Here is a 14,486-nt window from a genome sequence, read left to right on the forward strand (position 1 = left end):
CGATGGTTTTCTACCGTCTTCCACTATTTTACACAATTTTATTTTATACCATTATCAGTCTCACATATTGTTAAATAAATAAACACGTTTAAATAGACTAAAAATGGCCAAAACAAGTCCGTTCCTGTCGTTTTAGACTTTCATTAGACGTGGCACATAGAAAGTAACACAATATGTAACATTGTTTAAATGTCTTCGCCGAGCAGGGAGAGGATAAACAAAGCTGTGACTTGTTCCGCAGCTCGGTACGTGATGTTCTCTAGCGGCGCGCTGCGTTTTCTGTGCGCACACAGGCGCTCCTCAAGTCCCGCCCCGCCCCTCCCACTCCGGCTCACAGAAAGGGACTTGAGATGCTACATTTTTATGACGAACTAGCATTTTTTGTTCAGACCTCTATTTTTTTTCTGCTTTCGTCAACATGTAACTAGAACCTGTTTTTAGCTATTTGAGGGTTTTGTGTGTCCTCTTCAAGGTTTTAATTAGTTATTTTTGTGTGGATAGTGGTTAAAACTAAGTAGTTTATTCGGCTTTCACTAGCTTATTAGCCAGGGGAAAGTTAGCAGAGTAGTGTGTGGCTGAACTTTTAGCCAACAGTGTCATGCAGGTAAGCTAACAAATTTGATTGCTCTTTTGATTAATCAAAATTAGTAACAAATACTAATAAATGTCTTCATCGCTTAAGAATTTAATTAAATTAGTTTTAAAAGTGAAAGGACCTTTAAAAGTTATCATGCCTTCTAACAGCTCGTCTTTTTTGGATGTTGTTGACAGCTTTTCTTCTCCGAGCCTTTCATTGATGTCCAGCCCATTTAAAATAAACTGGATTCATGATTAACTCAACACCCGAGGGGAGCGCAGAAGACACAGCGGTACTCCATCACTTGCTTCCGGCCAGGCTCAGGAATCTAGCGCAGCCACGTTAGAATAAGGTTTGCTGTCATGTCGGAGGCGGAGGAGAAACCCGGTACAGACGCGAAGTCAGAGTTTACAGCAGGAAACCTGTCCCCGACTTCAACCCAGGCTCAAGATAAGACACCCACTACTTCCTCCGTGGCTTCTCCGAAACCCGTGGCCACCTCAGCGACCGAGGATGAGGATGAGAGCGAAGATGAATCAGAGATCCTGGAGGAGAGTCCCTGTGGCCGCTGGCAGAAACGTCGAGAAGAGGTGATTATTTGCAGCACAGGTCATCACACATCCGTTTCAGCCAAAGTTTGGGTTTCATTAAAAACTCGTCTAAAAGTCCCTGTAGTCAATCAGGGGTTGTCTAACTGCATATATACAGCAATACTTACAATATTACAATTTATTTTTGTGCAAAGAGAAACCTGAACCGATAAATATTATATCACTAATCAGATACTTATTACCAATTTTTGTAGTGCCGTGAACTGCTGATACAGATTTTTGTTTTAATTAAAATATTTGTTCAGTGCATTTACCACTGTCCAATGTAACATTTAAAAGGAGAAAAGCTCAGATTTACTGCTATAAATTAGATTATTAAATCATTAATGTACTACCTGTAGAGGAGCTGTAATCAAGTTTTTTTTTTGTGAAAGATCCTTAAGTGTCTATATTAGGAGCTGAATTTGAATAACACTTTGTGTTACAAACTAAGTTGACACTTTAAGTTGCTTTTAACATCTTGTGGTTGTGTTAGCATCGCTAACTGTAAACATCAGCCTGTAATTATTTCTTGTTGAAAATGTCAGCCCGTATTTTGAGTGAGTTTTCCAGAAGCCTGCCACTATTTGCTGACCCAGCATGTCTCTAATTCTCTGAACTAGTTTTAAATTCCTTTTAAATACCACTAGGAAAAATACTGTCGGTAGGTTAGACTTTAAATTTTATCACGATATATTGTGGTATTATTGTGACAACAATAAAAATGAAAGGAAGTATTTCAAGCCTCTTTGTAAACTTTCTTAGGAAACTACATCACAAACACAAAAACTGCTTTTAAAAACATTTCTTTGTTGAAATAGGTTTCTTCAGAAAACCTTTTACATAAAAAAGTTTGATTTTTAATCACTCAACTGCACACAGGAACTGCATTTATCAAATGTATTGATTATTTATTGGTGCCATTATGGAACCAAAAGTGAAAAATGTAGGAAGGGTAATAATTGCAACAAAATTTATTTCATCATTAATTTGTCTTTGTCATGATAAATTAAGCTTTTTATTGTGATTGCAGTGACGAGCGATGCAGTAAATCCTCACTCTAGTCGTCAACAGACCTAACAGCAGGACTATTTAAAATTCATCCCGCAAAAAAAAGAGAAATGTTTTCAAACTTGTTACATTTCAAAAGACGTCAGGAAACGGTTAATTCATAATTTGAGTTAAAATAAAATAACTCCTTTAAATGTAATCAACTAATATGTACAAATGAAATGCTTTGTGTTTATGTCAACACTTCACCAAATTAATGTGAAAGCAACCAGACCTTCAGCAAATCCACTCTTCTCAGTTTTTACTCATTAGAGACTCTCTTTTTAATCCTCCACAGATTATCAGCTGTGCTGTATTTTAATCCTCATCTAATATTTAGTTTTTGGTCCCTGTAAACGCAGGTCAATCAGCGTAATGTCCCGGGAATAGACGCTGCTTATTTGGCCATGGACACAGAGGAGGGAGTGGAAGTAGTTTGGAATGAAGTCATGATTTCAGAGAGGAAGAACTTCAAACCGCTGGAGGTAAAGGCCTGATATCACAGAGAAAACAGTTAAATATGCATATTATTAATTTCTTCTTGGACACCATTAAGAAAATGTACATGTCTCACATTCTCAGTTATTTCCTTATGTTTTGTTATATTTTTGGAATTGATTTAGGAGAAAGTCAAGGCTGTATTTGATAACCTTATTCATTTGGAACATGCCAATATCGTCAAGTTTCATACGTACTGGGCTGACACAAAGGACACCAGAGCCAGGGTGAGTCTTGCGTCGTTTAACACACTTGCTTTTTTCTAGTAGATAAACAGTTTCTTAAAGATTTACACTTCCCTTACATGTCTTTTCTCTGGCAGGTGATTTTTATCACCGAGTACATGTCATCTGGAAGCTTAAAGCAGTTTCTCAAGAAGACGAGGAAGAACCACAAAAGTATGAATGAGAAGGTACAGGAAAAATTTGTTGCGACTTGGAGCAATATAAACAAAACTGAACTGAATGATTCTGCATTGCACTGATTGCATATATTTTTGTATTTTGAGTGTAATCTCTGTTTATTTAGCCCATCTTGAAAAGCAGCTACAATATCTTCTCATAACTTTCTTTCTTCTTGCTCCGTCAGGCGTGGAAGAGATGGTGCACACAGATCCTGTCTGCGCTCAGGTCGGTTTAGTGTCAGACATTTTGCTAAACTTACTTCCAGCTTAATGATCGTTTTCAGATCTTTGCTTTTAATGGTGGATTTATTCATCTTCTCTCTTTGGTTTACAGTTATCTCCACTCATGTGACCCACCTATCATTCACGGCAACCTTACCTGTGACACCGTCTTCATTCAGCACAACGGGCTCATTAAGATTGGATCAGGTATAAAATTACACCAGTTTCATCCCAAAGGCTTAAATAGGGGGAGTTAAATTATACTAAATTATGAATAAGAGAGCTCAAACTTTCAGTTCACTTTTATAAACTGGACATTACATTTTTAACACCTCATGTAGCCTTTCCCTTTTTTTATTTGTTTGTTTTTGGTCAAATCAACTTCTCTCACACTGTTGCCATGACATTTTTCTTTTATTCACTCCACAATCTCTGAAACAATATCTGTATTCAATATTTTATTTTTCTGCCGTTGTGTAACGTTTAATTTCTACTTCATCTGCAGAGTTTAGAAATTTCAAATCACGCCTGTTTGATATGAAATTCAGACCAGATGTCACTAAAAAAAACAAATAATCCATACAGAGTTTTAAATTGATACATAATCAAGTAACTACTAAATATTGAGTATCAAAAACCTGTACTTATTTAAGATGCTTCGGCTCTAACGGTGCTCCCTGGAAAATGTAGAGATATTGACCAGTTTTCTAAGTATTTGTAACCATAATGATTTTCTGTAACACTTTGTTAATGATAAGCATTTTTCTAGCCCATCAAACAAGACAAAACCAGCTGATATTACATTCTTTACGTATTAGATAATTGTAATTCCTATGCATGGTTTGCCCCTGGAAAACTTTCTAAGCCTGGTGGTTGGGCGCGTGGCGTCATTGATCCAGCAGCCCGCCGCGTTTTTGAGTTAAAAAATGTTTAAAAGACAGGAAATTTTAAAATATCACTTGATAATATTGGAAGATTAATACCTGAACACCTACTAAAAAGTCTTAAAAAATGCAAACATAAAAAAAAAAGAAGAAATAAATAAGCAATGCTTAGCCTTGTGGGGGCACAAATAAAGCCTGGTAGCCCGCCAGGCTTATAATGCACTGGGGGAAACACTGCTATTATAATTTCATACTTGTGCAAATATTTTTTTATGAATTTTATATTGGTTGTGGGGTTTCTTGTATTTGCTAACATGTAAACTTAGACTTGAGTAGCTTGTCAACAAATTTTTAAAAATCCTCTTGAGGATAAAGTGTAGTATTCTGAACATGATATTAATTGTACTGATTCCTAAATGCTGACAAATTTGAGCTATTATTTTCTTTATGTCTTTGCTGTGTTTTTTGTGTTCAGTATTTATTCCACTGTCTTACACAAAACTTTTCAACAATCCGATTTGTTTTGATGTCTTTCTACACAAGTAATATTTTGGTTGTTACTCCTGGTGTGAGTTCATTTACTAACCAAAAACTAATTTCTTCTTCTGTGTATTTTCTTTCCTCTTTCTCCTTCACATCTTTTTCCCTTTTGATGAAGTCGAAAATAAGTAACCTTTTGTAATTCGCAGTTGCTCCAGAAACCATTAACAACCATGTGAAGACGTTCCACGAGGAGCAGAAAAACTTGCACTTTCTTGCCCCTGAATATGGAGGTAAGTATCACCAAACTGTTCCTCCGTGTTCATTTTAAGAGACGTTGAAGATATCGCATCCTTTTAAAGCCTCTGATGAGTAGACAGTTTTTTTTAAAACGTCTGTTGTGACAGCTGAAGTGTGATGAGACTCCTGGGAAAGCTTTGTTTTAATTGTTTCTGTTATTGTAGCTGACAACGACGTCACCACGGCTGTAGACATCTACTCGTTCGGCATGTGTGCCTTAGAGGTGAGACGGTTTCTAGAGCGTGTGACGTTTTCGCCTGAGCCGTTTCCCACACGTGACCTTGTGTTGCTGTGCTGCAGATGGCGCTTTTGGAAATCCAGAGCAACGGAGACTCCTCGTACATTTCTCAGGAAGCCATCGACAACGCCATACAGTTCCTGGAAGACCCGCTCCAGAGGGTAAAACGCAGAGTTTTAATGCTTTTCACTGTCTGTGCATGATAATTTTGGGATCTGTCTAAAATTTGGTTTTCATAAACAATATGTTTATCAGATATTTGTATATTTTTAGGAGTTAATCCAAAAGTGCCTTGCGTGTGATCCCAGCATGCGGCCTACAGCCCGGGAGCTGCTGTTTAACCAGGCTCTCTTCGAAGTGCCTCTATTAAAACTATTGGCTGCACACTGCATTGTCAGCTACCAGCGTGAGTCCTGAATCCACACATACAAACTTACACTGAGATCAACTCAACAGTTTCACATGTATGTACAGTTGTATCTGATTTATGACTTATGATTTGCATGAAATAGGAAGTTTTAATTTCGCCTCAATCAGGAACTTTGTGGTAAAGCAGATGATTTTACTCTTTAACCTGGTCAAAAGTATTCACCCTCTTGGGTGTTTTGCCTTTTTTTATTGCTTTTACAAATAAAAAGATTGATAAATCTAGGGGGATTTTTTGACAAAAAAAACCCTTTTAATATCAAAGTGAAGTGTTAGTAAAGACATCAGGTCCATTCACTGGTTAATCAGCATTACCTGCATGAAGACAAAATAACACTAAGCAAATCAGAGGCAATATTATTGAAAAGTATAAGTCAGGGGATGGACACTATAAATGTTGTTTAAGACCATTAGCTGTAGTCATGTGGTGATTTTTCTCTCTTTATTCTGTCCAGACATGATTCCTGAAAATGCCTTGGAGGAAATTACGAAGAAGCTGGATCCCAATCTGGTGATCGCCGTTACGAAAGAAGATGTTCAACTCAAGTAAGTGATGAAAATGTCATTCAGAATCAGATGGAAGTTTGTCATCCGTGACATGCAACGCAATTTAAAACTGTACCCGTTATGACACAACGTCCAGTCCAGTTTAGTTTTCTTAAATGGCTCCGAGTCACAACAAATGTTATCTGGTGCAGTTACTGCATTATTTCTATTTTATTTTATTAAAAAGAAAACAAATTGCAGCAAACTGATTAGGAATAACCACAGTTAAAAAAATCTTTTTTGAAGTATGTTGGTTATCCCAGTTTCGTTTTTTTTTTTTTACTCAATTTGATATTGTTGATTTTATTATTGAAAATGAACCATAGTTGATTTTCAATATTACCCTCACATTGAGTTTTCTTTTTTTTTTTTTTCTAGGTTGTCCCAGTTTCCTGCCTTAGAACTTGACAAATTCCTGGAGGATGTGAGGTGAGTTTGCATAAAATCCCATAAAACTTCCACAACAGAATCACCAAAAACTACAATTAATACATTTTTAGATCTATTTTTCTCACATTTGCAAAATATATGCTTTTTTTAATATAATTTTTGACAAATATCTCTTGGAAGGAAATGTATCCATCTTTTTTTTTCCTTCAAAAGTTTTTTCTTTTCTTTTTTCATTTAAAAATAGAAATAAATTGGTGTTTTTGTTTTTTATTTTCAAAATATGTGCTCAAGTAGATATTTTTAAGAAAAATTTCATGGCTCTAAACTGTTTTTTGTCGATGAATTGAGGGCAAAAATGACTCTGGATCGTAAAGTCTGCCTTTTGTTTTTTGGCCACAAGGGGGCAGTATCGAGCCATCCTACGGTCTTTATTTAGAACCAAGGTATCATAAATCTCTCTTTTCTTGTTTAAATTGTCTTTTTCTGTTGTGTTTTTCCCACATCATAAGGAACGGTATTTATCCGATGACGGCGTTCGGGGTGCCCAGTCCTCAGCAGACTCGACTAAAAACAATCACGTCTCCCGTTGTCGTTCCTTCGGTCAAATCTCCCACACCTGAGCCTGCAGAGCTCGAGACGCGGCGGGTGAGTTCAGCCTGACACGCACATGGTTTATCAAAAATCATTGAATGTAGATTTAGGAATCTTTTCTTCTTCTTTCAATGTTTCTTTTTCCTTCTGCAGGTTGTTCAGATGCAGTGCAACGTGGAGTCTGTTGAGGAGGGAGCAAAATATCATGTGTGTATTTTTTTTAAGCAATCTTGTTTTTATTGATTTATTACTGTGTATTAAAAAAAAAAATCAACCTGTGTTTTTCTGTTTCTCTCCATCTAGCTAACATTACTGCTGAAGCTGGAAGATAAACTGAACAGACATCTAAGCTGCGACATGTTACCTCGTAAGATCAAACTCTCACCATCGCCACATGTAGAAAACCGAGTCCAACCTTTCAGCTCTTCCATCCAGCCGTCTTACATTCTTTAATATTTCAGCTCACAGACGATTTCGAGCACATACTACACAAGAACTTCTTGATATTTAAAAACAAAATAAATAACAGAAATTCATTCGTAGAAAAAATTGCACTGGTTAAAGTTTGTTATGGTTGAACATGGAGGGAAAAAAAAGTGAGAATTTCAAAAAAAAATTACCAAAAATTAAAGGAAAATGTTGAATTTTAGTTCTTTGTTTATATTCATATTCAACACAGCTTGTAAAACTAGTGAGTGCATGTTAGTTTACTTTATTTGTAATTGCCACTGCGGTGTAAAATTTACAAAACAATTTCTTTAGCCACTAACTCATCTGCTTTACAAAGTATTCATGTCCCTTGAATACTGTCCTGTATTTTGTCACATTACAGCAACAAGAACTTAAAGTCAAGTTTATATTTCAGCAACAAGGCAGTTCAAAGTTTTTACATGATAAAAACACAACAAACAAACAAAACATGTTAAAGTGGCAAAATAAAGAGAAGTAATAAAAATTAATCAGTGTTCCAGATAATCATTAAATAAAATTTAACCAAACAGGTTGTTAGCTTTGATTTAAAGGAACTCAGTGGGTAAAAAAAAAAAAAAAAGATGAATGTGTTTTTTGTTTTTTTTAACAATTAAAGATCTGAATAGTGTGGCCTGCATATGTAATCCATCCCTCAGACTGTTGAAGGCTGATGAGAAGAAACCTCTACTTGATCAAAATATATCATATAGTTTAGTACAAACTATAAGAACAATTAGACCAGCGTAGGTAGAGCAGAGGTTCACCTTCCTGCAGGACAACAACCCCAAACATCTTGTTCTTCCACATCATAATTATACATTTCATTGTGGTTGTTTATTGCATAACATCCCAATTAGTAAACATATTTTTGTGGCTGCAATGAGACAAAATGCTGAACACTAAAGCAGATTTATAATAAAATTATGAATATGATAAGATTTCCTCTGGAAGATTAAAGTGGTGATTAATATGTTTGCTGGCAGCAAGTTATTGGATCCCAGTTTATGAGTTAAAATGTCTCTCATTCTTTAAATAACCGGGTCAGAACTGCTGTCGTAGAAAAGGTCAAGTCATTGGAGACTGAGCAGATTCCTAAGAATAGGACTCTCTGGACTACCAAAGGAAAAATCTTTCATTTTTACACGTTATATTTAAAACATTAACTTTATATGAAGGGAGAGTGATTTATGGAGCACCAGATTTCTTCTTTATTCATAAGAAGTAGAGAAGTCCCAGTGTCAGGACATTTCATAATCAAAGCATAAGTAACAAAATTTGACCCTTTCTTAAGTCCATTTGCTTAAAAAATTTCTAAAATGTAATACATAATATATCAAAAATATAATAAATTCACTTCAAAACATACATCTTTCAAAGCTGTGCCTCAGCAGATTGCTTTTTGTATGTTACTGCTTGTGATAAAAGCTGCAATATGGAGAGTATTATCCAACTGGAAAGAGAAATGTTGGCAGTAGAGTCTGCTGCTCTGTCATAGGTATGACAGGTATGGTCGGCATGCGCGACGCTGCAGCCGTGTGGAGAATGTCAGGACCCTGAGAGGCTCCAGCTGACAGCTGTCATCTCCTCTTCCCGTCTCTTACCAGCCTTTAATGTCTCTGTCTCGCATCTACGCTCGCACTCCCAGTCATTTGGTGTCCGGCTTCGTTTCTCTCCACATGTCGTCCTTTGCACTCTCACTCCGTAATTCCACTGACACGCACGCGGCGATTCGATACGTCCTTACAGCCACGCACATTAATCAGTCACACTAACACTCTAAGATGTTGATATTCTGAAGTGATCTCTTATCAGCCGATCACTGCTCCAATCAGATTTCACCCACTGGTTCAGTTTAGTCACTGCTATGGTTCTGGAGTTCAAGATTAATAACACTGGGTTACAAAAATATATTTTTTGGAAGTTACCTGGATTAGGACTATTTTGCACTGCTGAATCCAAAAGTGACATCCATTTTTCTCAGTCAGGCTTTTATTCTAATTTGATTCTTCTGACTAAATTGATGACATTTTTGTGACATCATCAGTTCATTTCTGTTAATATTTCTCATCCAAAAAAGGTTTTAGGAGAAAAAAAATGGTTTCTAGCAGATTGTATTAATTAATTAAACTTGGGTTTCTGTAAGTTGATCATTTAAACACTGATAAGGGTAAGAACATGTAAATTGAACATTACATCTTCATCTCTCCGTCTCATCACTAATTGATCTCAGAATCTCAGCAAACCGATCCAGATGTGAGATGCATTTTGATGCTCATGTTGCATCCATAGTTCAGAAAGTTGACCTTATTGAGCAAAACCAATATGATTTTTGGATTCAGCACATCAAAATTACCTTAAAACAATTGAAAAACCCCAAACTATTTTTTTTGGCTGTTGTCCAGTGCTTTTAGCCACTTATTTATGTTTATTTATTCAAGTTGCCTCAGATTTGGGCATCAAGAAAACAGTGTTGAAGTTTTTCAGTAATTTACTTTAAGTTTGGTAAAACAAAAATATTTATGAGATGCAAACATAAAAAGTAGAATAAAGCAGGCATCAAAAGTCATCAAAAAAATCTGACCTACTTTGCAGCATTTCAGTATTTTCACATTTGCAGCAGTTTTACACATTGTGTTTTTTTATTATTATTTAAAGACTTCACTGTTATTTTTAGTAGTTTTGTTTTCCATCATGTACATTTTATTGTCAGACTCATTGTCATTTTTCAGACCATATCCAGATTATAAATGGTTGTGGCAGGACTTATTTATCAAACTACCCATTAACAAACAGATAAAATACTAATCAATGAGAACTTTTTAAATTTAAATAATGTTGCACATCTTTACGCATTAATTTAATTTGATAGTGCGAATTTGATTTGTTGATTTGAATAATAAAAAATATGTAAGTACGCAGCTATTGTCTTAAAAGTTTTATTTATGTCCTCCTACATAGAGGGCCACATTAAAGCTTATAGCGGGCCGGATTTGGCCCCCAGACCACGTGGTTTAAAACATGGGGAGGACACACTTCCATAAACGTCTTAAAACATGTAGCTCATTAAAGCAGTAATATTAAGGCCCAAAAACGCCACCGTTCAGCAATCAAGTTTGAATAAAGCTGGAAATGCAAACCTACAACAGTAAATCCAGAGATAATTATTTAAATGTTTCAACTTAAACGTGCAGATCCTTCAAGTATAAAAAGCGTCATGAGCTCATCATCGTGTTGCTGCAGTTTAACTTGGTTGGTGTTGAAATGGTTTCGCCTTCGTTTCCCGTCACTAACTGCTGCTCTGTGTTTCAGATGAAAGTATTGAAGATTTAGCTGGAGAGTTGGTGCAGCTGGGCTTGATCAGCGAGGTGAGTGTGTGACGCCGCAGCAGGACGTGCACTGCTAACCAGCTTCACTAAAAGCTCCTGATGCAGAAGAAAAACTCTATAGCATTTAATGTATTTAGTGCCTCTGTCATAACATTATAACCGCTGAGAATCAGTGGGAAACAGTGACTCTTATTGTCATGGAGCCTGTTTGGTTGTGTGTTTGTGGGAAATCAGGGAAGATATCAGGCCGAAAATGTTCTTTAAATGTGTCGAAAGCAGAGAAAATTACAAACGCCATAATGTGATGACAAAATAGCTTATTTGTTTAACTGGACTAATTCCTAACTATATTGTTTATATCATCATTTGTACAGCTTTCTGTTTGAGTTGTGTTACAAAAATAATAATACTTTTCTTTGGCAAATATACAAAAAACAATAAATAACGGTTGTGTTTCTGATCTCACTCATTATTTTTCTGTTCCCAATCATTGATCTAAAATCCGCCTGACATATCCTTTATGTCTGAAATCATCAGTTTATTTAACCGCTTCCTGTTTTAATTGGCCTGTTTCAGATTTTTCTTTTGCTTAAACGACAACATCAGTTTCATGTTTTTTAATATTTATATATTTCTGGTTCTTAAAAATCATTTTCTTGTAGTTTTTATTTGTGTGTTTTCATTTATTTAAAACCTATTCTTGCTCTCTACAGGTGGACCAAATAAAAATATCCTCTCTGCTTGAAGAAACATTCAGCCAGGCTCTCCAGTAGCACAAATAATCCGGAGTTCGTCTTCAGCCTTGTTAGCAGGTCTTTCCAAGGAGCTTTGGGTGATTATGTGACCAAAACGGGGAAGGATCCCTCACATCAAGACATAAAAGAAAAAATATATTCCAAATGCACAAAATATCCAACGTAAAGCCAGACGGCCCCATAGAAACCAGCAGCTGTGAACTTTCTATTTGACTCTAGGTTGTGTAATAACTGCTAAGGGAACGTGTCCCAGGCTGGGAACCCTTTAAACCAGTGCTTTCTTTAAGTGTGCTTTGTTTACATGAGGAGCTGCCTCGTTTGTTTGTTCCTTCGGAGGAGTTGGTCTGAACCGCCTGGGATGTCCGAATGTCTCCTTCACCAACCTGCTGGTGTTGTCACGTTTATGTTTCAACGGCAGCATCCGGACCCACTGACAATCAGCAAACTGTAGTTTCCCTACAGACTAGTATTGCCTTTCCATGCACAAAAGAAGAAAAGAAAGAGCCAGGCTACTCCTTTCTAATTCCTCATTCTTTTTTTTTATATGTTCCCGTTATGTTTCGCTTAACGTTTTCTTCCTTTCATATCATTCTCAGTTTTTTGTGCTTTCTCTGATCAAGCTGTTGCCTTCTAAGTTATATCTGAGAAGATTTTTGGTTAACCGCTTTATTAAAGAAACAAAGTAAGTGCAATTATGGTGTTTTACTTTTTGAAAATACATTACTTGCTTACTTTGAGGTACTGTGAATTAGTTTGTTTTTTATATTTATATATGTTTTTCCATCTGTCAAAATGCTTTCAGGTCCTTTTTTATACATATGTGTATGCATTTTTAGTTTTCTTCTGTTTACAGTTGCTGCTGTCTGAGTTGACCAGTTACTTTGCCTTTAGATTTCAGTGGAATGTGTGTACTGAAGTTTGGTGTAGTAATTTGTTTAAAGAAACGTCTTTGGTTGATCGGTGTGTTTTGTTGGAGAAACAGGTACTTTATTCCAAGTGTTTTTTCCTTTTCCTTACACAGCCGCCCCATCGAGGGTCTGAGCCAACAAAATATGTTTATTTATTGGGTGCAACTAGAGCTTGGTGTTGGTGTTGTCATCCTCAGTTTTAAAAGAATTACACGTATTTCATGTTGTATAGATCATGGTTCGACCTAAATTGAGATCAGGGAATTCGTATCGGGTTTTTTACTAAATTTGCCTCCCGACTCTTTACTTCTTTTTCTAAAACGGTAAAATATTTCTCAACACTGAGCATACTGCAAAGAAGTACAGCAATTTTTCTTTTTTTGTTTCTGTTAAACTTTTGGTTACATAATTCACATATCCTATATCACTGGTATATCACTGGTATTTTTTAACTCTGTTTTAATTATTAAAACATTCCCTGTTTCAAACTTATTATGGTCACAGTCTGCTCCATGCTGTATGCAGTCGATCTTAGTTCATCGTTTATGTGATTTCTATTATTCTTGCCCTTTGTGAACTTCTGGAATTGTATTTTTGTAAGAGTAGCTCGAGTCAAGCGGGGGAATGTAAACGGACCACCTCAGAGCACAGAAGGGGTTCAGACCAACCAGTGCGACCACCAGGCTTCACATCGACTCTCTGCAGCCTGCTTAACTCTCCTCCTCCTAAACCCCATTCAGTAGAGGTGATAAAACTGGTTATTAAATAATCAAACACATTTGACAGCTTTAGTCTGTTACTCCATGATGTGAGCTTTTGGTTGTATTTAGGTGTTTTTATGAATTGTGTTTTGACACAAATGTCAGTAAACGTGTGCCTTTTTGATGCGCGAGTTCTTTCAAATAAATGGATTGATCACTCTCTGCTTTCTAATTCTGGGATTATTTCTAAACTTATGTTTGTAGCATTGTAGCGTTGCAGCCAGTGGCTTTATGAAAAAGGTGTTTGTGTATTGAATAAATTATGTGTCTTTCTTTTTGTAAATCAATTTTGAAAGAAATTCAACTCTTAGATTCTTTATATAAATTATTAGATATGTTAAGTGCTTTTATTCCTGTAATTTCAAGTTGTTACATGTGCTGCAGATCCAAAGAGTTTCTGACCAGTTGAGCCCAGTGATGCTAAGTGCAAGAGTCCTGCTGGAGAATTGAATCACCATCTTTATGAAGCTCATCAGCAGAAAGAAGTGCTCTGATTTATCTGACAGATGGACCCATACCCAGAGTTGGGTACATTTACTTAACTCCATTTACTTGATTAACTTTTAGTACTTTTGGGAGTATTTTTGCTACTCTGTACTTTTTACTTTTATTTTAGCAATTTTATTATGCTCAAAATAATAAAATTTTGAGCATAATAAAATTATGCTCAAAATTATGCTCATAATAAAATTGAGCATTGCTTTATCTTATCTGAAGTAAGATAAAGCTCTTATGCTTTATCTTACTTCAGTGAAATTTCTGGATTTTCTACCCACTGAATTAAAATCAAACATGTTTTAACAAAAAATTCACCAGACAAACACACACCTGCAGTTTTTATTAAAGTTTCACTTTTATTGAAATAAACTGATTTGGAAAAAAATTATTTTGCCACATTTTTTTGTGATATGAATTATTGCAATTTTTGTCCTTAAAATACAACTTAATTTAGGTCTGTCTGATTATGTAGTTTTTAAATATTAAATTATTTGGTAATTTCATCAGTTACTCTGTAGTTGAGTAACTGATGAAATTACCAAATAATTTTTTACTCGAGTAATTTCTTTAAT

At 35.8% G+C, this 14,486-nt stretch overlaps 1 protein-coding gene across 1 annotated transcript; it reads left to right on the forward strand.

Annotated features, from left to right (window-relative positions):
- Positions 1-303: 303 nt before the first annotated feature.
- LOC103142835 (nuclear receptor-binding protein-like) lies at positions 304-13,584 on the forward strand. The gene is made up of 18 exons (XM_007559095.2): positions 304-604; positions 772-1,167; positions 2,580-2,702; positions 2,841-2,942; positions 3,038-3,127; positions 3,304-3,344; positions 3,453-3,547; positions 4,914-4,997; positions 5,169-5,227; positions 5,305-5,403; positions 5,516-5,648; positions 6,124-6,214; positions 6,593-6,643; positions 7,114-7,249; positions 7,349-7,402; positions 7,499-7,562; positions 10,976-11,031; positions 11,706-13,584. The coding sequence occupies exons 2-18, from the start codon at positions 940-942 to the stop codon at positions 11,763-11,765; spliced, it is 1,566 nt and encodes a 521-aa protein (XP_007559157.1). The 5' UTR covers positions 304-604; positions 772-939; the 3' UTR covers positions 11,766-13,584.
- The last annotated feature ends 902 nt before the right edge of the window (positions 13,585-14,486 follow it).

This window comes from Poecilia formosa, unplaced genomic scaffold (assembly GCF_000485575.1).
Source record: "Poecilia formosa unplaced genomic scaffold, Poecilia_formosa-5.1.2 Scaffold102, whole genome shotgun sequence".
Taxonomy (NCBI): domain Eukaryota; kingdom Metazoa; phylum Chordata; class Actinopteri; order Cyprinodontiformes; family Poeciliidae; genus Poecilia; species Poecilia formosa.